At 45.9% G+C, this 21,419-nt stretch overlaps 1 protein-coding gene and 1 non-coding gene across 16 annotated transcripts in view; one reads left to right on the top strand and one right to left on the bottom strand.

Annotated features, from left to right (window-relative positions):
- Positions 1–18,842, bottom strand: part of Smarcc2 (SWI/SNF related, matrix associated, actin dependent regulator of chromatin subfamily c member 2) — a 31,628-nt gene extending 12,786 nt beyond the window's left edge. For 5 of the 15 annotated variants that reach the window (XM_048361901.1, XM_048361989.1, XM_048361931.1 and 2 more), the window contains exons 1-15: positions 18,036–18,344; positions 16,395–16,514; positions 14,806–14,891; positions 12,723–12,804; positions 12,546–12,638; positions 11,300–11,369; positions 11,054–11,123; positions 6,249–6,324; positions 5,954–6,085; positions 5,734–5,849; positions 5,152–5,276; positions 2,539–2,598; positions 2,374–2,411; positions 1,985–2,115; positions 1,653–1,724 (exon numbers count right to left, since the gene is read on the bottom strand). In XM_048361901.1, the coding sequence (XP_048217858.1) occupies positions 1,653–1,724; positions 1,985–2,115; positions 2,374–2,411; positions 2,539–2,598; positions 5,152–5,276; positions 5,734–5,849; positions 5,954–6,085; positions 6,249–6,324; positions 11,054–11,123; positions 11,300–11,369; positions 12,546–12,638; positions 12,723–12,804; positions 14,806–14,891; positions 16,395–16,514; positions 18,036–18,152 (1,388 nt within the window). In that variant the 5' untranslated portion in view covers positions 18,153–18,344. Of the gene's footprint in view, positions 1–1,652; positions 1,725–1,984; positions 2,116–2,373; positions 2,412–2,538; positions 2,599–5,151; positions 5,277–5,733; positions 5,850–5,953; positions 6,086–6,248; positions 6,325–11,053; positions 11,124–11,299; positions 11,370–12,545; positions 12,639–12,722; positions 12,805–14,805; positions 14,892–16,394; positions 16,515–18,035; positions 18,345–18,620 lie in introns of those variants that run through there. The other 10 variants (XM_048361929.1, XM_048361941.1, XM_048361950.1 and 7 more) reach the window with 4 other exon arrangements.
- Positions 18,843–19,541: 699 nt separating this feature from the next.
- Positions 19,542–19,623, top strand: Trnas-cga. The gene has a single exon. It is a non-coding gene; the product is annotated as a tRNA-Ser (tRNA).
- The last annotated feature ends 1,796 nt before the right edge of the window (positions 19,624–21,419 follow it).

Below are 21,419 nucleotides of genomic sequence, written 5' to 3'. Positions count from 1 at the left end.
CTATGAAAGCCACCTCTCAGGGCCAGCCTAACAATAGGCACCTACTTTATTATGATTTGGGCTTGAACTCGGGACCTGGAAGCTGTCCCTGAACCTTTTTTTCTTTTGTCAGTTATGGAGCTTGGACTTAGGGCCTGAGTGCTATCCCTGAGCTTCTTTGTGCTCAATGCTAGTGCTCTGCCACCTGAGCCACAGTACCACTTCCAGTTGTTCTTTTTTCTTTTGGAAGACTTGGGACTTGAACTCATGGTCTGGGTACTGTCACTGAGCTTCTTTTTGCTCAAGAATAGCACTCTACCACTTGAGCCACAGTGCCACTATCAGCCTTTTCTGTTTATGTGGTACTGAGGAATGGAACCCAGGGCTTCATGCATGCTAAGTGGGCACTCTACCACTATGCCACATTCCCAGCCCCCACTTTGGGTTTTTGAGTGGTTTATTGGAGACCGAAGTCTCATGGGGACTTTTTTGCCTGGGCTGTCTTCAAATTGCAAGTAGCTAGGATTACAGGCATGAGCCACTGACACCTGGCTATCCCTGAACTTCTTTTGCTCAAAGCTAGCACTCTACTTGAGCTATAGCTGCACTTCTGGCTTTTCAGCAGTTTACTGGACATAAGACTTTCTAGCAGGGCTAGCTTTGAACCACATCCTCAGATCTCAACCTCCTTAGTAGCTAAGATTATAGACATGAACCACAGGCACCTGACATCATTACATTTTAGTTAAAGCCACTGTCTGTGCTAGGGCTATGTACACTTTAGATAACAGTCATAGATTGAAAGGCTTTATTCTTAAAATAATTATGGCTATACTCTTTTCTTTTTTCCTTCTAGGTCTGAGAACAGGACCCAAACTCATAACTGTAGCCCCTTTTGCTCATTGGCTAGAGCTCTACCAATTGAGCCACACCTCCAAACCCCAAGGCTGTACTCTTAAAATCATTTGCAGCCTTAAAGCAAATACTTGTCCTACACCGAAGAGCATTTTTTGTTTCTGGGTTTGTTTTTTGCCAGTCCTAGGGCTTGAATTCAGGGTGTGAGCACTGTCCCTGGATTCTTTTTGCTCAAAGCTAGCACTCTACCACTTAAGTCATAGCTCCACTTCTGGCTTTTTCTGTATATGTGGTGCTGAGGAATCGAACCCAGAGCTTCATGTATGCTAGACAAGCATTCTACTACTAGGCCACATTTTCCCAGTCCCTAGAAGAGGAGGTTTAATATCATCTTTGGACAAACCTAAAAACATGCATATAAGGGGCTGGGAATATGGCCTAGTGGCAAGAGTGCTTGCCTCTTATACATGAAGCCCTGGGTTCGATTACCCAGCACCACATATATAGAAAATGACCAGAAGTGGAGCTGTGGCTCAAGTAGCAGAGCGCTAGCCTTGAGCAAAAAGAAGCCAGGGACAGTGCTCAGGCCCTGAGTCCAAAGCCCAGGACTGGCCAAAAAAACAAAACAAAACAAAAAAACCCATGCATATAAATTCTGGGCTGAAGCTGCCTAATGGTAGCTATTGTGGGACTGTCAACTAAGGATAGCTACTGGATTAATGGAGCCAAAGATATGCTTGCTAAACAGTATGTTGTTGGATCAACAAAGGAAAATAGGAACAGGAAGGAGGGAGAAAATCTTGAGCAAAAGTTCTTACATCTCTGGAGTCTTGGACTTGTTCTTGCCATTAAAGAATTCAGGGAGAGCCCTCCGTTCAATGGCATGAACACTGTAAGAAAAACCAAAATGGGTTTAGGAGAAAGTGTCAGAAGAAAAGCTTAAAAGTTAGGGTGGAGGAATTTGAAACTTGTGGAAAACTTTCCATTTAGGCTGCAGGACTCAAAGAGACCAGGAGCTCTTCTAAAAGGAAATGCATTCTGGTCTATCTTGTTAAAGAAGAAATAACTTATTTGGAGGAGGCAGGAGAAACAACCCACTGACCTCTGCAAATGGTGAAGTAAGGGACTGAATGAAAAGTTGGAATAATACCTGTTGTAGTCAAACCAGGCAGCGTAGCTGGGAATGATGATGTGGTGGGTCTGTTCAGTCACATTGTCCTCATGCAAGTCTGGATTCTTGGTCTGTTCCCCCTTGTTCCCCGTACTGCTTTCATCCTCATCCTATGAGTATGGAGGCTGCTGGACACTCAGCATTCCCACTTCCCCTGTAGCAACCCCTTGCTTTCCCTATACCCCAGGAACGTGGACAGTAATGGTGGGTGATAGGAAAGAGCACCGTGGGCCCCAGGATTCTGAAGGGATCAGAGTTTGGAGCAACAGCTAGAATTAGTCTATGATGGGAAAGTCTGGGTAGAAGGAATTTTACAAACATAAATCAGAATCACAGAGAGAGATAGGGCCTCTCTAAACTAGCTCCACCTTGCCCGTGGTCTCCATGCTCTCATCCTCCTGTTCATCTGAAAGACAAAGACAAGACAAGGTGCTGGAGCCCTGCTGGAAAGCTGTCAGGCTAGGAGGCAGCACCAGCTGAGCCCTCCCCAACCCTCCAGGGCTGCCTGCCTTGCCTGAGGCTCCCTGACTTACCCAGGTCAGTCATGGTGCCTCCTTTGACTGGAGCTGACTCTGAATCCTTCTTAGTGTTGACTGCCAGAATAAAAAGCCATTTTATCAGACATGTTCGGCCAATAGCACTCACCTTTCTGTAGCTAGCAGTTCTATAGATCTCCTCTAAACATTTTTCTCTACCTGACCACAAAACATATTTAAATCCCACCAGTCACAATCATTTTAGGGCTTGAAACTTATTTGCAACTTTACCTGCTTCCCAACAAAAGATTCATTTAATTTCTTTATGTACATTCATAAGTCATTTTTTATAGGTCTTTATCCCCATCTATGTGTCTACAAGCTCTTAATGGGCTGAATATGATTCTTAAATAAATCATTCTGTAAGAAGTGGTTAAGACAAATTTTTTTTAATTTTAATTTGTTTTTCTTCAATGCTAGGGACTGAATGCAGGACCTTCCACGTGCAATTCAAGGCTCTACCACTAAGCTACATCACAAGTCAGATCTTAGGCACTTTTGAAATCAGAAGTCACTTTCCTCAACTGCATTCATACACAAAAGCCCAGATGAAAAAAGATAAAGAAGGGACAACCCCTTGAACCTCAACCCTTAAACATTTGGCACTAATCTATGGAATACAAATTGCAAACCAGTATGGTACAGCAATAGCCTCCAAACTGGTTTTGTTTGTTTTTTGTCAGTTGTGGGGCTTGAACTGGGTGCTGTCTCTGAGCTCTTTTACTCAAGGCTAGTGCTCTACCACTCTGAGACCTGTTTCTAGTTTTTGAGTGGTTAATTGCAGATGAGTCTCAAGGACTTTCTTGCTCAGGCTGGCTTTGAGCTGTTACGTTCAGATCTCAGCTTCCTGAGTAGCTTGGATTCAGGCTTGAGCCACTGGTGACCAACCAAAGGGGGGTTTTATCAGAAGACATAAAAGATAAACTCTTGGGGGGGGGGGGCTGGGAATAGTGGCAAGAGTGATTACCTCATATACATGAAGCCCTAGGTTTGATTCCTTAGCACTACATACATAGAAAATGACCAGAAGTGGCGCTGTGGCTCAAATGGTAGATTGTTAGCCTTGAGCAAAAAAGAAGCCAGGGACAGTGCTCAGGCCCTGAGTTCAAGCCGCAGGACTGGCAAAAAAAAAAAAAAAAAAGATAAACTCTTGGAATATAGGAAGAAACTATGAGAACTTCTCTTTATATTATCCTTTATATTTACAACTTTTTTTTTTTTTTTTGCCAGTCCTGGGGCTTGAACTCAGGGCCTGAGCACTGTCCCTGAGTTTCTTTTACTCAAAGCTAGCTACCACATGAGCCACATCTCCACTTCTGGCCTTTTCTGTTTATGTAGTGCTGAGAAATGGAACCCAAGGCTTCTTGCATGCTAGGCAAGCACTCTACCGCTAAACCACATTCCCAGCCCTATATTTACCACTTTTTAGATAGTTTGCATGTGCTTTATAATCATCCTCAAGTAGTGATTTAGTAGTGGTGTAGTACATATATGCAATTTATGCTCAAATATAGTTTATAGTCAGGAATACATGATCAAAAAGTGTTTTTTAGCTCTGGGCACTAATGGCTAATGCCTGTAATCCTAGTTACTCAGAAGGCTGAGATCTGAGGATAATGGTTTGAAGTTAGTTCAGGCAGTAAAGTCTGTGAGACTCAAATCTACAATTAACTACTGAAAAAGCAGGAAGCAGAGCTGTGGCTCAAGTGGTCGAATAGCAGCTTTGAGCAAAAAAATGCTCAGGGGGCTGGGAATATGGCCTAGTGGCAAGAGAGCTTGCCTTGTACACATGAAGCCCTGGGTTCAATTCCCCAGCACCACATATATAGAAAATGGCCAGAAGTGGCGCTGTGGCTCAAGTGGCAGAGTGCTAGCCTTGAGCAAAAAGAAGCCAGGGACAGTGCTCAGGCCCTGAGTCCAAGCCCCAGGACTGGCAAAAAAAAAAAAAGAAAATGCTCAGGGACAGCATCCAGGCCCTAAGTTTAAGCTCCAGGGTTGGTGTGTGTATATGTGTGCATGCATGCATGCACACGTGCGCACACACACACATACACACACACACACAGTGTTTTAGGCCAGATTCTTATGGCTCATGCCTGTGATTCTAGTTACTCAGGAGTCTGAAAGTTGAAGATTATGGTTCAAAGCCAACTTAAACAGAAAAGTCTATATGAAATTCTTATTTCCAATTATCCAGCAAAAAGCTGCAAGTGGAGATATGGCTCAAGCAGAAGAGCACCAGCCTTGAGCAAAAAATCTAAACAACAGTAGAAAGCCCTTAGTTCAAGCCCAATTAGTGCTACCACACACACACACACACTTAGGCCAGCTCATTGATAGAGATTGATACGTGAAGTTCTGGGTTAGATCCCTAGTACCACATACACACATGCAAAAGTTTGGAAACCACTGCTGTCTGGTATAAGCATGGTCTATAAACTCAGATATACATGTACATAGGATTTTCCATGGTAATGATAACTTCACTGACCATCTACATTGAAAGAAAAGCTACTCTAGACCTGAGAAATAGGCCCACTCAGGAGTCTGGCATAGTAGAGGTAGGAAAAGGAATGGATGTCGATCCCAGGGGCTTACCCTGTGCCATACCTGTCTTGGGCAGCGTCACCTCTTCTACATTGGGAACTGGAGAGGGCTCATCCATGTCCTTTGTCAGGTCTTCCTGTTCCTCTTCTCTGTGGCCACGCTTTGACTTGGTATAAGGTGTGGAAGGACTAGGGAGAAAAGAAAGTAAAAGATAACCCTGTCATCCTTGCACAGTTATCCTTGAGCCCTGGGGGTTGGGGTTCAAGGAAAGGGAAGTCAAAATCCCAAGTGTAGAACAAAGCATAAAAACAATAGTAACTATACAGTAATGGGAGGTAGAAAGGGGTTTCATTTAGTGATTTAGGCATTCTTTTAGTGGCTGGGACTAGGGGTAAAAACGAGGAAGTTCATCTCAGGACAACTGGACACCAGGATCAGGGCCTGGTGATTATGGAAGATTATCTGTCCTGCTTTTGGGTTGGAGGCATGGTTCAGTTGGTAGAGTGCTAGCCAGTGAGTGAAAGCACCAGGTACCAAGTTCTGGTCTGACCAAAAAAACATAAAAGAAAGTTCATCTGTTTTTCTTTCTTTTGACATAGAGCAGGGAGAATAGTAAATATGAGGGCAGGTTAGGGATTGGCATACCCTTTCTTAGCATTCTTCTTCTTAGCTTCTGGGGTTGGTGAGGGAGAAGGGGAACGCTTCCTCTTCTTATAATTCCCACCCTTCTTGTCCCGTCGATCAGAATCTGGGCTGTTGACCTGCAGGAGGAAGAATTGGGACAAATGTTAGCCTATACTCCCCAGTGAAGACTTGTCCTGAGATGTATGCTAAGGACTCGAGAAAGAAAGAACAGGATTTTCACCTCATCTGTCAATGTCTTGGCTGAAATCTTCTTTCGGCGGGAGACAGGGTTCTTGTCATCATTTACTTCATAGTCTTCCTCATTCATCCATTCATTGAAGGTGTCTGTGTCCAGAATCCACTTGGCATGAACCTAAAACACAAAGGCAGATCATGGTGGAGAAACTTTCAAAGCTATGTCTTGTATCTATGTCTTTTTGTTTAACAGAAAAAGCTCAAGGGACAAAGCACAAGTCCCTGTATCACTTCCAAAGTCCTGGCATTCTTCCTGGTATGCGGGTACAGGGAAATCTCACCTTCCTAGGCTTCTCAGGAGTAGGAGCATCTTCTACAGAAGCTTCAATTTCACTGGCAGGGATCCAAGTATCGTAACTGCCAGAAGAAAATGGGTATGTAATAGAATCAATGAAATGGAGTTAGGAAAATGGAAAGTAATGATTTTCCATTATTTGTTTGTTTTGTGGGGCTGGTGTTATTTTTTTGTTTTGTTTTTTGGTGCCCATCCTGGGGCTTGAACTTAGGGCCTAAGCACTGTGTCTGAGCTTTTTTGCTCAAGGCTAGTATTCTACTATTTGAACCACAGCTCTGCTTCTGGCTTTTTGATAGTTAATTGGAGATAAGAGTTTCATGGAGGGCTGGGAATATGGCCTAGTGGTAAGAATGCTTGCCTCGTATATAGGAAGCCCTGGGTTCGATTCCTCAGCACCACAAATACAGAAAATGGGCAGAAGTGGTGCAGTGGCTCAACTGGCAGAGTGCTAGCCTTGAACATAAAGAAACCAGGGACAGTGCTCAGGCCCAGAGTTCAAGGTCCAGGACTGGCCTGGTCATGGACTTTCCTGACCTAGTTAGCTTCAAACAATGATCTTCAGATCTTAGCCACCTGAGTAGGAGGGATTACAGGAATGAGCCACTGATGTCTGGCTCTCTTTTATTTATTTTAGTAGTGCTGAGGATGAACCCAGAGTCTTGTGCATGTTTATTTGTTTTTTTTCCTGATGTTTAATGTTTGGTTTTGCCTAGTAGAAACACCCAGCTCTCTCCTTGTTCTTTTTCTTTTTGCCAGTCATGGGGCTTGAACTCAGGGCCTGAGCACTGTCCCTGGCTTCTTTTTGCTCAAAGCTAACACTCTACCTCTTGCACAGTGCCATTTCCGGCTTTTTCTGTTTATGTGGTGCTGAGAACTTGAACCCAGGGCTTTGTGCATGCTAGGCATGCTCTCTACCACTAAATCACATTCCCAGCCCCAGCCTTGTACATGTTAAGCACGAACTCTACCACTGAATTATACCCAGTCCTACTTTTCCAGTATAAAAAAATAAATATGTTATGTTAAAATTATTTTTTGAGGGCTGGGAATATGGCCTAGTGGCAAGAGTGCTTGCCTCCTATACATGAGGCTCTGGGTTCGGTTCCCCAGCACCACATATACAGAAAATGGCCAGAAGTGGCGCTGTGGCTCAAGTGGCAGAGTGCTAGCCTTGAGCAAGAAGAAGCCAGGGACAGTGCTCAGGCCCTGAGTCCAAGCCCCAGGACTGGCAAAAAAAAAAAAAATTATTTTTTGAGAATATTTTCACTACAAAACAATGAAACCACATTATAAAAATAGAGAACAAGGCTGGGGATGGGGCTCAGTGGTACATACTGCCTACTATGTATGAAACCCTTTTCAGGAGGTTGATAACTGGAAATCAAGGTTCAAAGCCTGCCCAAGCAGACATATCTGAGATTCTTATCTCCAATTAACCAGCAAAAAGCCAGAAGTAGAGGCATGGCTCAAGTGGTACAGTGCCAGCTATGAGCAAAAAAGCCACGCAAAAACAAGAGACTCAAAGTTCAAGCCCCCAAATGCCACAGAATAAATAAAATAATAGAGAATTAAAAGAACTTCCTAAACTGAACTCAGGGCCAAGCTTGAATGGCAGCCAGTGCTACTTTAGAAATACCCCCAGTCTTTTAAAATTGTGTTTTTCAGACAGAGGCCTGAGCTAACTTTTTCTCAGGCTGGACTTGAACCACAACTCTCCAGCCTCCTGAGTAGCTAAGATTCTAAGTATGGGCCACTGTACTCAGTCCTCTAACATAACTTCTCTTGACATTCAGTATGCAACGTTTTCTCTATATTTTTTCTATAAAATTTTATCTGCATAATTTCCCTGTATAATTTTTGGTTTATGTGATTGTAATAATACTAGAGTTTGTTGTATTGTAGTATTGGAGACCGAATCCAAGGCCTTACTAAGCTTTACCCTTAATCCTTAAATGTTATTTTATATGCTCTACTTCCCCCACTCCTACACAAGACAGGGTCTCAGTATGCTTCCCAGGCTGGCCTTGATTTGAAGCTCTGGGCCCAAATGGTCCCCCTGTCTGTCTCCTTACTATCTGGGGCTATCAGTGCTTACCACCATTCTGATCTTAAAGACAAACAATAGAGGAAGTTATTTTGATTAAAGTTTAATACATACACATAGCAAAATACTATGGTGAAAACCCTTTGCACAATTACTATATAGTTAAAAAATGAATTATAGCCAAGTACTGGTGGCTCGTGACTAATCCTAGCCACTAGGAAGCTGAGATCTGAGGATTATGGTTCAAAGCCAGCTAAGGCAAGAAGGTCCCTGAGACTCCTACCTCCTAAAAGCTGGCAGTGGAGCTATGGTTCAAGTGGTAGAGTGCTAGCCTTTCGCAAAAAAAAGCTCAGGGATAACGATCAGGTGCTGAGTTCAAGCCCCAGTAACTGGCACAAAAACAAACAAACAAAAAAAAGAATTCTAGGATAGTAAAACACACGGTTGGAGGCAGATATGAGTGGGAGAGGGAGGGTGATTGGGGGCAAATATAGTCAAAGTACTTTATTCATGTATGAAACCTGTTGAAATGGTTATAAGAAGTAGGAAGGGAAGGAATAAGGGAGAATGACAGTGTGAGGGTGATGGGATACATTGTATGGATATGTCACAATGAAACCATCTTGTAAAAAAAAAAAAAAGAAAGAAAAAGATTAGACTAACCCTCATTCAAATCCAGCTATTCAGAAGGCTGAGATCTGAGGATCTCAATTTTAAGCCTGCCAGGGCAGCAAAGCCTGTAAGACTCTTATCTCCAATTAACTACCAAAAAACCCAGAAGTAGAGCTGTGGCTTAAGTAGTAGAGAGCTAGCTTTGAGTAGAAAACTCAGGGATAATGCACAGACCAGAGTTCAAGCCCCAAGACTGGCATTCATTTTTTTCCCCCCAGTCCTGGGGCTTGGGACTCCAGGCCTGAACATTGTTCCTGGCTTCTTTTTGCTCAAGGCTAGCACTCTTATCTCTTGATAGTGCCACTTCCAGCTTTTTCTGTTCATATGGTACTGAGGAATGGAACCCAGGGAAAGCACTCTACCGCTAAGCCACATTTCCAGCCTCCCCAATTTTTTTTTTTTTTTTTTTTGGCCAGTCCTGGGCCTTGGACTCAGGGCCTGAGCACTGTCCCTGGCTTCCTTTTGCTCAAGGCTAGCACTCTGCCACTTGAGCCACAGCGCCCCTTCTAGCCGTTTTCTGTATATGTGGTGCTGGGGAATCGAACCTAGGGCCTCGTGTATCCGAGGCAGGCACTCTTGCCACTAGGCTATATCCCCAGCCCCTCCCCAATTTTTTTTAATCCATATTAATTTCTATCACTTTATAGGTTGCACATTAGCCAAGACTAGATACATAAATTCACTGAAACAGTCTTCTACTAGAAAGATTATTTTAAACCAGGCCCAGGGCTCACGCCTATAATCCTAGCTACTCAGGAAGATAAGATCTGAGGATAGTGGTTTGAAGCCAGCCCGGGCAGAAAAGGACAGAAAAGTCCCAATGAGACTCATATCTCCAATTAACCACTCAAAAATTGGAAGTGGTGTTGTGGCTCAAGTGGTAGAGGGCTAGCCTTGAGCACAAAGAGGCTCAAGGGCAGTGACCAGACCCTGAGTTCAAGCCCCACAATGGACCAAAAAAAAAAAAAAAAGATTATTTTAGCTGGGTACCAGTGACTCATGCCTATAATCCTAGCTACTCAAGAGGCTAACATATGAGGATCACTATTTGAAGCCAGGCCAGGCAAGAAAGTCTGTGAGACTTTCATCTACAATGAACTACCAAAGAAGCCAGAAGTAGAGCTGTGGCTCAAGTGGTAGAATGCTAGCTTTGAGCAAAAGAAACTCAGGGACATGCTAGCACCTAGGACCTGAATTTAAGCCCCAAGACAAGCACAAATTTTTTTTTAAATATTATTTTAACATTTACATATCCAGAAGATATACTGGAGGTTGGGAATGTTAGCAAGTTTGAGGTCAGCCTGAGCTACAGACCAAGACCCTGTCTCAAAAATAAATATAAAGGGCTGGGGATATGGCCTAGTGGCAAGAGTGCTTGCCTCGTATACATGAGGCCCTGGGTTCAATTCCCCAGCACCACATATACAGAAAATGGCCAGAAGTGGCGCTGTGGCTCAAGTGGCAGAGTGCTAGCCTTGAGCAAAAAGAAGCCAGGGACAGTGCTCAGGCCCTGAGTTCAAGCCCAGGACTGGCCAAAAAAAATTTTTTAAAATAAAAATAAATAAATAAATTTAAACTAGGCACTAGTGGCTCATGCCTATAATCCAATCTACCTAGATAGGCAGAGCACTGAGGATCAAGGTTTGAAACCAGCCAGGAAAAGAAAGTTCATAAGACTTATTAACTATAAGTGGACATATGGTTCAAGTGGTAGAATACCAGCCTAGAGTGAAAAGCCAAAAAAGAGCACTAGGCCCTGAGTTCAAGCCCCAATCTTGACAGTACCTAAATAAATAAAAATCTTTCTCTTACACACACACACACACACACACACACACACACACACACACACACACACACGGGATGGCCATTTCACATATAAAGCCTCAATCCTTCAGCCTAAATTTTGTCTAATAGAATATAAACCTCCAACAGGATAGAGAATTCATGTAACAGCAAAACAAATTAAGTGGCCCAAAAGTAACTTCAACAGTGTCTTGTTGCTCTGCTACATGTTCTAGGGCTTCTGGCTGTAACACTTGTACTTAAAACATGCCCCAGGAACCCAGCCTCACCTGTCAGGATAGTAGCCCCAGTGCAGAAGAACCTGTTTATCCCTCTTCATGACTGGTCGTACCCATTCCTCTGGGAACAGAGACAGAGAAGGAAGAGATAAGCTAAAGGGAAATCAAAATGAAACAACTAAAACGGAAAGAGGATTCAGAGTTGAAGGAGAAGGAAGCCCAGGCACAGTGTGGTGCTAAAGCGCCTGCCTCCTAGGCCAAGCCATTCACTACAGTATCAGGGAGACCCAGTCTCACCTTCCTCTAGGTTCCCTGGGACAGGATGCACAACGTGGGAGGCATTATTCTTATCCTCAGTGACTGTTCCCTGGATAATGCAAGGAGAATCAGGTTAAGATCATTCCCTTTGGGGGCTGGAGATATGGCCTAGTGGCAAGAGTGCCTACCTCATATACATGAGGCCCTGGGTTCGATTCCCCAGCACCACATATACAGAAAATGGCCAGAAGTGGCGCTGTGGCTCAAGTGGCAGAGTGCTAGCCTTGAAGCAAAAAGAAGCCAGGGACAGTGCGCAGGCCCTGAGTCCAAGCCCCAGGACTGACCAAAAAAAAAAAAAGATCATTCCCTTTGAATTACTCTTGGGGATAAACGAAAGTAAAACAGAACTACAGATCTACCTTCCTAACCATATTCTGTCAAGAATGGATTAAAGTCAGTTGAATTCTCTTTCAACACACACAGAGCTGGGATTGTGGTAACAAAGCCAATTGAAAATCTAAATTTAAAAGTTAACTTGTCTATTTAAAAAGAAAAATATTTAGGGCTTAACAAAAACTTGAGTGAGAAACTTGAACTTTGGTGGGTTCTAAAATAGAATCATGAATGAGAAATGTCACTATTATAGAGATGCAGCTTATGACCAGTAAACTGTAAAAATGAATTACCATGTTCTCAACCCACTATCTTACTATAATTTAAATAACAATATACTTGTTGGTGGAAGTATTTGACTTTAGTTTTATTTTCAAGTAGAATATTCATGTAAAAACTGGAGAAAGGAGGAAAAATGAAATGTCCTTATTGATAGTGATGCTTTTTATTTTAAAGATTTAATTAAAAAAAAGAAAATATCTATGACATCTATTAGTTATTATAAAGTTGCAAACAGCAAAGAATTTATCCAAAATTAGCTAGCTCTATCTCAGTGGAAGTAGATGTTATGTTATCCTCTACCACAAACTGATGTGGCCTTTTCTTTTTTCTTTTTGGTCCCAGACAGGGACTGGAAAGCGGTACCTGCTGCTTTCACTCATTGGCTAGCACTCTACTAACTGAGTCCTACCTCCCACCCCACCAAGGTAGCCTTTAGGAACAGTCAGGACTGGGAAATCAGAGAAGCAGACAGAACAAGAGAGACTCAAGGTTTTCACTTTACTAAATACAACAAAGAGCTACTTGTATAGAAAAATGTTGTACTTCAGGATTGCTCCTTAGTATTGCAAATCATGGAGTTTTAGAAACCTCTTCTGACCCACCTACTTACCTGGTGTCTTTTGATAATATCCTTTAATTTCCCTAGCAGTTTGGGCTCAATTTCTGGGCACAAAAAAATGTTAGGTCGAGACAGGCAATTATTCTGTGGGGAGAAACAGATGAGATACGGTATGTGGATGGAGTGTTTTAGATTCTCACTGAGGGAAGGAAGAAGAATGAGTATTACCTGTACCAATGATTTCTCAATGGTCATGAACATTTCCACATTGCGGTCCATGCGTGATGGATTTTGGAAATCATAACGCCGCCTTGTAAAGAAATAAATTGATGAATAATTAGGCAGTGGTAAGTGACTTGTCTTTTTTTGTTTGTCCTTTGAGACAGTGTCTCATTATGTATTCTAAGCTGTTCTTCTTCTTTTTTTTTTTTTTTTTTTGCCAGTCTTGGGGCTTGAATTCAGGGCCTGGGCACTGTCCCTGGCTTTTTTACTCAAGGCTAGCACTCTACCACTTGAGCTATAGCACCACTTCTGGCTTTTTCTGTTTATGTGGTCCTGAGGAATGGAACCCCAGGCTTCATGTAAGCTAGGCAAGCACTCTACTGCTAAGCCACATTCCCCGCCCCTCTAAGCTATTCTTAAACTCTTTAATTCTTCTGCGTCAGCCTCCTGAGGACTGAAATTATAAGGATGTAATTTATTTATTTATTTATTTATTTTGGCAGTCATGGGGCTTGAACTTGGGGCCTGGGTGCTATCCCTGAGCTCTTTTACTCAAGGCTAGTGCTCTACCACTCTGCACCACAATGCCATTTCTGGTTTTCTGATGGTTAATTAGAGGTAAGAGTCTTAGGAACATTCTTTCCCAGGGTGTTTGAATCACAATCCTCAGATCTCAGCCTCCTGAGTAGCTAGGATTACAGGTGTGAGCCCCTGGCTTTTAAGTGATAATAGCTCATGCCTATAGTCCTAGCTACTTCAGGAGGTGGAGATCTGAAAATCATGGTTCAAAGCCAGCCTGGGAAGGAAAGTCCTTGAGATTCTTATTTCTAACTAACCACCAAAAAGCTAAAGTAGAACTGTGGGTTAAGTAGTAGAACAGTGGCCTTGAGGGAAAAGAGCTCAGGCATGGTGCCCAGACCCAAGTTCAAGCCCCACAACCAACCAAAAAAAAATCCTTCTATGTTACGTATATCAACATATACATGTATACACACAAATCCACTCCTGGAAATTTTAGCTTCTACTTTCATCTTTTGTTTTATTTTGTGCCATTCTTGGGGTCAGGGTGTATGGGTGCTATCCATTAAATTTTGTACTCAAAGCTGGTGCTTTACCCCTTGAACTACAACTCCACTTGTGGCTCTCTGGTGGTTAACTGGAGATAAGAGTTTCAAAGATTTTCCTGCCCAGGATAGCTTTGAACCACAATCCTCAGATCTTAGCTTTCTGAGTAGCTAGGATAACATGTGTGAGCCACTGGCACTCAGCCAAATGAACAAACTTTTATTTTTCATGAAGATTGTGTGAGTGTGTGTGGGGGGGGGAACAGGAGGCAGATATTTTTCTGATCTAGCAAAGTAAGAAACACAACATTTTTTATCTTTTGGGGCTTGAACTCAGGTCATAGGTACTTACTGTCCCTTAGCTTTTTCACTCAAGACTGGTGTTCTATCTCTTGAGCCACACTTCCAGCTCTTTGGTTGTTAACTGGAGATTAGTGTTTCACAGACTTTTCTGCTCAGGCTGGCTTTGAACCACAATCCTCAGATCTCAGCCTCTTGGGTAGCTAGGATTAAAGGTGTGAATCCTTGCACCCAGCCAAAAGAATTTTTCTTTTCTTTTTTTGTTTTGGTCTGAGACCAGGACTTGAACTTGGTATCTGGTATTTCATTCACTGGCTAGTGCTCTACCAACTGAGACACACATCCAAACCCAAAGCATTGGTTATTCTTTTTGCTTTCTTTCATTTTTTTTCATGGGTTGGTACTAGAGCTTGAACTCAGGGCTTGGGCACTGTCCTTGAGTTTGTTTTGCTCAAGGCTAACACTACCATTTGAGCTACACCTCCACTTTCAGCTTTTTGCTTGATCATTGAAGGTAAGAGTCTGGTGGACTTTCCTGCCCAGGCTTATTCAAACTTGAGGCTCAGATCTCAGCCTCCTGAGTAGCTAGGATTACAGGCATGAGCTGCCAGCACTTGGTCTAGAATTTCTATATATATTCTCCCACCCAAGAAAGGCCGCAGAGAATCATAATGGGAAATCCTCTCTACACTAAATATAAGAAGCAGAAAGAGAAGGCATCTCACCATCCCTGGTCACTCTTGAATTTGTAGGCAGCTGCAAGAATGTGGCACAGGGAACCTCCTGCCTTGAAATCTAGAAAACATTTGATCTACAAAATGGAGATGGAAGAAATATGTCAGAGTTACACTGTGAATTTTCTTGTCACTTAAAACTGATTTCATGAAATCCCATCCTGAGTCCCTCTCAAAGTTAGAAATAATTTCTTTTTCTAGTGCTGGGGATAGAACCCAATGTCTTGAACATGATAGACAAGTATTCTATCACTAAGCTATATTCCTAGCCTTGAAGTTGAAGAAACTGAACCCTTGAGACTTTTTTTTTTGCTAGTCCTGGGACTTGAACTCAGGACCTGGGCACTGTCCCTGAGCTTCTTTTGCTCAAGGCTAGCACTCTACCATTTGAACCAGAGCACCATTTCCAGCTTTTTTTTGTTTATGTGGTACAAAGGAATCAAACTCAGGGCTTAATACATGCTAGTCAAGCATTCTACCATTAAGCCATGTTTCCAGCCCCCTTGAAACATTTTATCATGTGGAAGAGGTGAACAAAAAAAACCAGTACTCATAAAGCATCACTTTTTGCTAAATACTTGGCTAGGTTACTGTTGCAGAAATCAAGGTAGGTCTAGTAATTTCATCTAGAGATGAAGGAACCAAGACTCATAAATGTTGCCCAAGATCACTGAGCAGTGCCAAAATTATACACAAACTTGCCCAAGTTTAAATCTTATGCTGTCACTTTTTTTTCATGGTTCAGGGAATCAAATCCAAGCCCTTACACATGCTAAGAAAGCACTCTAGCAGAGCAACACCCAAAATCTCCTTTAAAAAATTGTTTTTGAGGGGCTTGGAATGTGCCTAGCATGCATGAAATCCTGGGTTTGATTCTTCAGCACCACATACACAGAAAAGGCGAGAAGTGGTGCTGTGGCTCAAATGATAGAGCACTAGCTTTGAGTAAAAGAAGCTCAGGGACAGTGCCCAGGCCCCAAATTCAAGCCCTACGACTGGCAAAAAAAAAAAAAAAAATTGAAACAGGGTCTTGCTGAGTGCTGAGTTGCAAGTGGCCTCAAACTCCTGACAATCCTTCTACCTCAGTCTCAGAAGAACCTAGGGTTACAGGTGTGTGCCACCTCAGCCTCAAATTTCACACCCTTTTAACCATACAATGAGATACTGGAGAACTGGGACTAGCCATTCTTAGATAACTTGTTGCACAAAATATGATAAATGGCACTTAGGCAAACCAAATGTGGCAAACTGGGGACTTGGCCAAGCCCTGTCCCCAAGAATGCCCTGTCCAGGAATAGGATGGTAAGAAATAACTCAAACATCAAAAATCATACAATTGATTCCCCCCTCTCCCTCCAAATACTGGGGATTGAACTCAAGGCCTCACACTTGCCAGACCAAAAGGAAAAAAAAAAATTTAGGAGAGAGACAGTCTTATCACATAGCTCAGGCTGACCTTGAACTCATGCTCCTCTGTCTCAGCTTCTCAACTGCTAGGATTACCGGGTGTACAGGTATCTTTTAAAAAATGCAACTCCCTTTCCAGTTTGAAGAACTCATCCTCTTGTTTTTGTACTCACAGGCAGTTTAGTGAGCGGTGCATTGCTGACATGTTTGCCAAAAACTTCTTCCTGAAATTGTAGTAATTGTACAACCAGGCTAGACAGAGACTTGTTGGTTGGTGGTTCAGCTTGTATATACTAGGGAAAAAGAGGGAAAGGAAAAGAAAAACAGACCCCAGGTAAATGTTCTATCATCTCTCATATATCTTTCTCAAGGGCTTTGGAATCACCTCAGCAAAGAAACAGCGTCTTTATTCTCTCTGTGACACTATAAAGATGACAGAAGGGAGGTCCTGGAAATCCCCTACCAGAAAGCTGAGTTCTGCTGCCACCAGCCCAGGTTGCCAGCTTTGGGTGCTGGCAGTAAGGGAAGCTTCCTATTCTTCCTCAGTTATAGCTTCAAATTGGAGTTGCAAGACCCTTTTATCTTGGTATCTGATCTCCAGCCAAAAGCATTGAGAATTGTAAAATTCTGAAGGTTTATGGAACTCAGGCCAGAGAAGCAACACACCTTCAAGACTCTAAGTTTATTTCTTGGGGTTATTTTGTGGAAGCCATGATACCCCTTATAATGGTGCCTTCTTAGGTAAGATAAGGCAAGCAGACTCAGCGTGTGTATTTTACTTGTTAGGACTCAGCATAAATGCTTTTGTAGGTCTTTTTAGATGAGGACCATCTGCTAGGCAACCTGATGAGGAACAGCAAGACAACATCTAGCCTTTCTGAGGAAACTATATCTAAGACAATCAGTCCCAGGCCTTCTTAAATGTTTCCATATTATGACCTAACATCCTAGCCTTCTGTTCCAATTTTTAAAACTGAGCTGGGAGGCTAACTTTTTCTTTACCTTTTGACCCTTATTTCCACTACCCTAATCACAGATAAAAAGCCAGCACCGCTTAGTGGGAGGTGTAAAAAGATCTGTGAAGAAAAAGGTGAATGACAAAAGAGAGCCAGAACACAAAAGCCAGAAGCAGGCCACAGGCTGTCAGTCCCCTCAGGGCCACAGACTAAGCCCCTAGACTGAACTCTCTTCAAAAGGTTAAAGGCAGAAAAGCCTGGGAAGCAGCCTCATGCTGGGGTACAGACAAGTCACAGACCCAGCAGCTGTTTGTCAGAACTCAGACACCCAGAGAGACCCCAAGCAGTTGGCAGGGCAAGGCTCCATACCAGGATTAAAGGAGAGTTCTCCTAAACCTCTCATCACACTTTTTGACAGGTAGCAAAGCTGGCCAAGAAAAATTAAGGAGAGATGGAAAACTAGCAATGAGAACCCCTAAAACGAGGGCTAGTAAAAAGGCTGTGAGCAGGCCAGTTCTAGAAAAATACCAGGCCTGGAGACAAAGAAGATACCAGGAGGAGGTTTTGTAGGAAAAGACAGGTAAGGCTTCACGAACCCTTTTGTTCGCTACGTGATGATTTCCAGTTTCGGGGAGGGCACACGGGAGTATGGAACTAGAAATACGAAGCTCGCCCTAGTCTTTGGACCCCAAATCCCAGGCGATGCAAGGCTAGGCTGCAGGGTGACTTTATTGTGAAACCGAGGCACGGTTTGGGGGAAAGCTGTGGCCCAGACACTCCTACACACCATCGCCCAGCGAGGTTTGGCTGCCCTTAAGACGGAGGTGTGTGTGGGGGGGATGAGCCCCCCAGCCCCACCCCGGGTCCGTGATCCCGAGGTCCGGGGACCCTCTGGCAGGCTGACGAGCAGCCATCGGCCTGTTCCATCTCCATGGCCGTTTGCCCTCCTGCTTTCATCATCTCGTCTCTGAACATACACAAAGCACCGGGGGAGCCGTTCGCCCCGCTGGTACCGGGTTCCGGGGGGGAAAGCCCGGCGGGCGCCGTGGCGGGCAATCGGGGAGGAAGGGGAGGGCGCCCACGGGACCCCGGCCCACCCGGGCCTGCCGTCCGCCTCTCCCGTTCCAGCCGGGCTGTGCGGGAGGGAGGGTGGGCTGCAGGCACCGGGCGGGAGTGGAGGCAGCCAGGGCAGAGGGCACGGCGGCGGCGGCGGTGGCGGCGGCAGCGGCGGCGGCGGCGGGGCGGGGGCGGGGGAGGGGCGCGGCGCCCGGGCCGCGGCGGGGCCGCAGGGGGGTGGGGTGGGGGGAGGCCGCGGGGAGGGGCCGCCGCGGCCGGCCGGGTGGGCCGAACCCCGGGGAGCCGCGGGCCGCGGGCCCTTTGTCCCGCCCCCGGGGCCCGCGCGGCGGGCGGCGGCGGCGGCGGCGGCGGCCCTACCCGCCGTACCTTCTTGTAGTTTTTACCCAGCCAGAGCCGCACGTTGTCGAACTGGGTCACGGTGTCCGCGGCCTCGTAGTACTTCACGTTGGGGCCGCCGTCCTTCTTCCGCACCGCCATCTTCTCGGGCTCGGGGCCCCGACGCCGCCGCCGCCGCCGCCGCCGCCCGCCCCGCTTAGCTCAGCTCCCGCCTCCTCCTCCTCCGCCCGCCTCCCGCCGCCTCCCGCCGCCGCCGCGGCCGCCGCCTCCCGCCGCCTCGGCCGGCCCCGGCCCCGCGCAGCGCCCCCTGCCGGCAGAGGTCGGCGCGGCGGTGGAGGCCGCGGACCCGGGCTCGGGGCGGGGACCCTGGCCGCCTCCCGGGCGGCGACGGCTGCCTCCCGGCGGCCTCCCGGGGTGAACGGGGGACGGGGGGCGCCATTCTCCCGGCCGCACTTCGCCCCGACCACGAAGCATTCTTTTCCCCCTCTTGCCCTAACCAGGAGCGGGGCCACCCAGCTAGCCGATCGCGCGGGGACTCGGTGGCTGGAAGAGCCCCGAGTGGCCCGCGCCTGGGCCACGTCCCTGACCCAGCGGAAGAGCCCCAGGACTCCGGCCCAGGCCGTTCCTTCCGTCCGTCCGTCCCCAGCTGCCCCTCTAGTCACCCCCGCCCCCAGCGCCCCTCTGCGCTTCTCCACCCCCGGGAAACCAGCCGCTTCCTCCCAACAGGCTTTGCCGCCGCTAAGTAGGTTGGCGCTGCTGGAGACCTCGACCCAGGAGCGGGAGGGCCGACCCCGGCCCCGGGGCTGCCCCGTCACCCGACCCTCGCTTTGAGTGAAGGGTGGGAGCCCCGCGGTGCGCGCCGGGCCCGGAGCCGCCTCCCGCTGCCGCGCGCCTCCCGCGGTCGCGGGGCCGACCCTTTCTGTAAGCGCGCGGCGGAGCGCAGTTTTGGAAGTCACGGTGGCCGAGTGGTTAAGGCGTTGGACTCGAAATCCAATGGGGTTTCCCCGCACAGGTTCGAATCCTGTTCGTGACGGTTAGCCTTTTCCTTTTGTTTTTCTACTCCCCTCCTCCCCCTGTCCTTCTCCTCCTTTGAAGGGAACCTCCGCACGTTTATCTTTTCTTTCAGAAGCCACCTCCGGGAGATAATCTCTAGAGGCCGAGTTATACACAACTGTCTGGGCTCCTGGGAGGCGAGGTCCTCTCCGAGTTGTGCAAATGAAGCAGCTCCTCGCTAGCAGAGCTTCCACTGCACTATTTTTGCCTTTTGAAGTGTGGGAGAATGGGGGTTAAGATTGGCAATTAATTGACTGGGAATACAGTGCTCCTTGAGCATTACGTCAAATCTGGAGTTTGTAGGAGAGAACACGTCTGAATTTCCTGACAAGAAGTCACAACTTGGGCCCGGCGCAAGTGGCTTAAGCCCAGCTACTAATCCTAGCTACTCAGGAGGCTGAGATCTGAGGATCACAGTTCAAAGCCAGCCTCGGCAGGAAAGTCTGTGAGATTCTCCGGAAGTGGTGCTGTGGTTCAAGTGGTAGAGCATTAACCTTGAGCTGAAGAGTTCTGGGACAGCCCAGAGTTCAAGTCCAAAAAAAAAGTCAGAATTTATGTGATGACACTGAAGACTAAAAGACTAATCCCTTAAATATCAGGTGCTGGGCCTGAGCACTACCCCTAAGATCTTTTTTAGTTTTGGTTTTGTTCCTGGGGCTTGAATTCTGGGCTTGGGTGCTGTCCCTGAGCCAGAGCACCACTTCCCGGTTTTCTAGTGGTTAATTGGAGATAAGAGTCTCATGGACTTTTCCTAGCTGGGCTGGCTTTTGAACTGCAATCCTCAGATTGCGCAAATCCCAGCCTCCTAAGTAGATAGGTGTGAGTAGTAGGGTGAGCCACCTTGGCTGGGCTTATCCCTAAATTTTTTTGTTCAAGACTTGGGATCTACCACTTGAGCCACAGCTCTACTTCTGTTTTCTGGTGGTTAATTAGAAATAAGTCTAATAGACTTTCCTGCCTAAGCTAGCTTTGAACCATGGTCCCTCAGATCTTAGCCATTTACAGGCATGAGCCACCAGCTACCCTGTTCTTTTTTTTTTTTTTTTTTTTTTTTTGTCAGTCCTGGGCCTTGGACTCAAGGCCTGAGCACTGTCCCTGGCTTCCTTTTGCTCAAGGCTAGCACTCTGCCACTTGAGCCACAGCACCACTTCTGGCCTTTTTCTATATATGTGGTGCTGAGGAATAGAACCTAGGGCTTTATGTATTCAAGGCGAGCACTCTTGCCACTAGGCCATGTTCCCAGCCCCTACCCTGTTCTTAATGTAGGCTACTTATTAAAGATAGATAGGTAGGTAGGTAGGTAGATACAGAGATATGGCTGTTTTTTGTTGTTGTGGTTGTTATTGCCAGTCCTAGGGCTTGAACTCAGGGCCTGGGCACTGTCCCTGAGCTTCCTTTTGCCCAAGGCTAGCACTCTACCACTTGAGCCACAGGGCTACTTCCAGCTTTTTCTGTTTATGTGGTACTGAGGAATGGAATCCAGGGCTTCATGCGTACTAGGCAAACACTCTACCACTAAGCCACATCCCCAGCCCATATGTTTAATTTTTTTGCTGGTCCTGGGGCTTGAACTCAGGGCCTGGGCACTGTTCCTGAGCTGTTTTGCTCAGAGCGAACACTCTGCCACTTGAGCCATAGCTTCTGGCTTTTTGCTGGTTAATTGTAGATAAGTCTCATAGACTTTTCTGTCTGAGCTAGCTTCTAATTGCAGTCCTCAGGTCTCAGCCTCCTAAGTAGCTAGGATTAAACGCATGAGCCACTGACACTCAGCTGTTA

Source organism: Perognathus longimembris, chromosome 1, assembly GCF_023159225.1.
Source record: "Perognathus longimembris pacificus isolate PPM17 chromosome 1, ASM2315922v1, whole genome shotgun sequence".
Lineage (NCBI taxonomy): Eukaryota > Metazoa > Chordata > Mammalia > Rodentia > Heteromyidae > Perognathus > Perognathus longimembris.
Note: the sequence above shows the minus strand (reverse complement) of the source record. Positions and strands in the feature narration are given on the sequence as shown.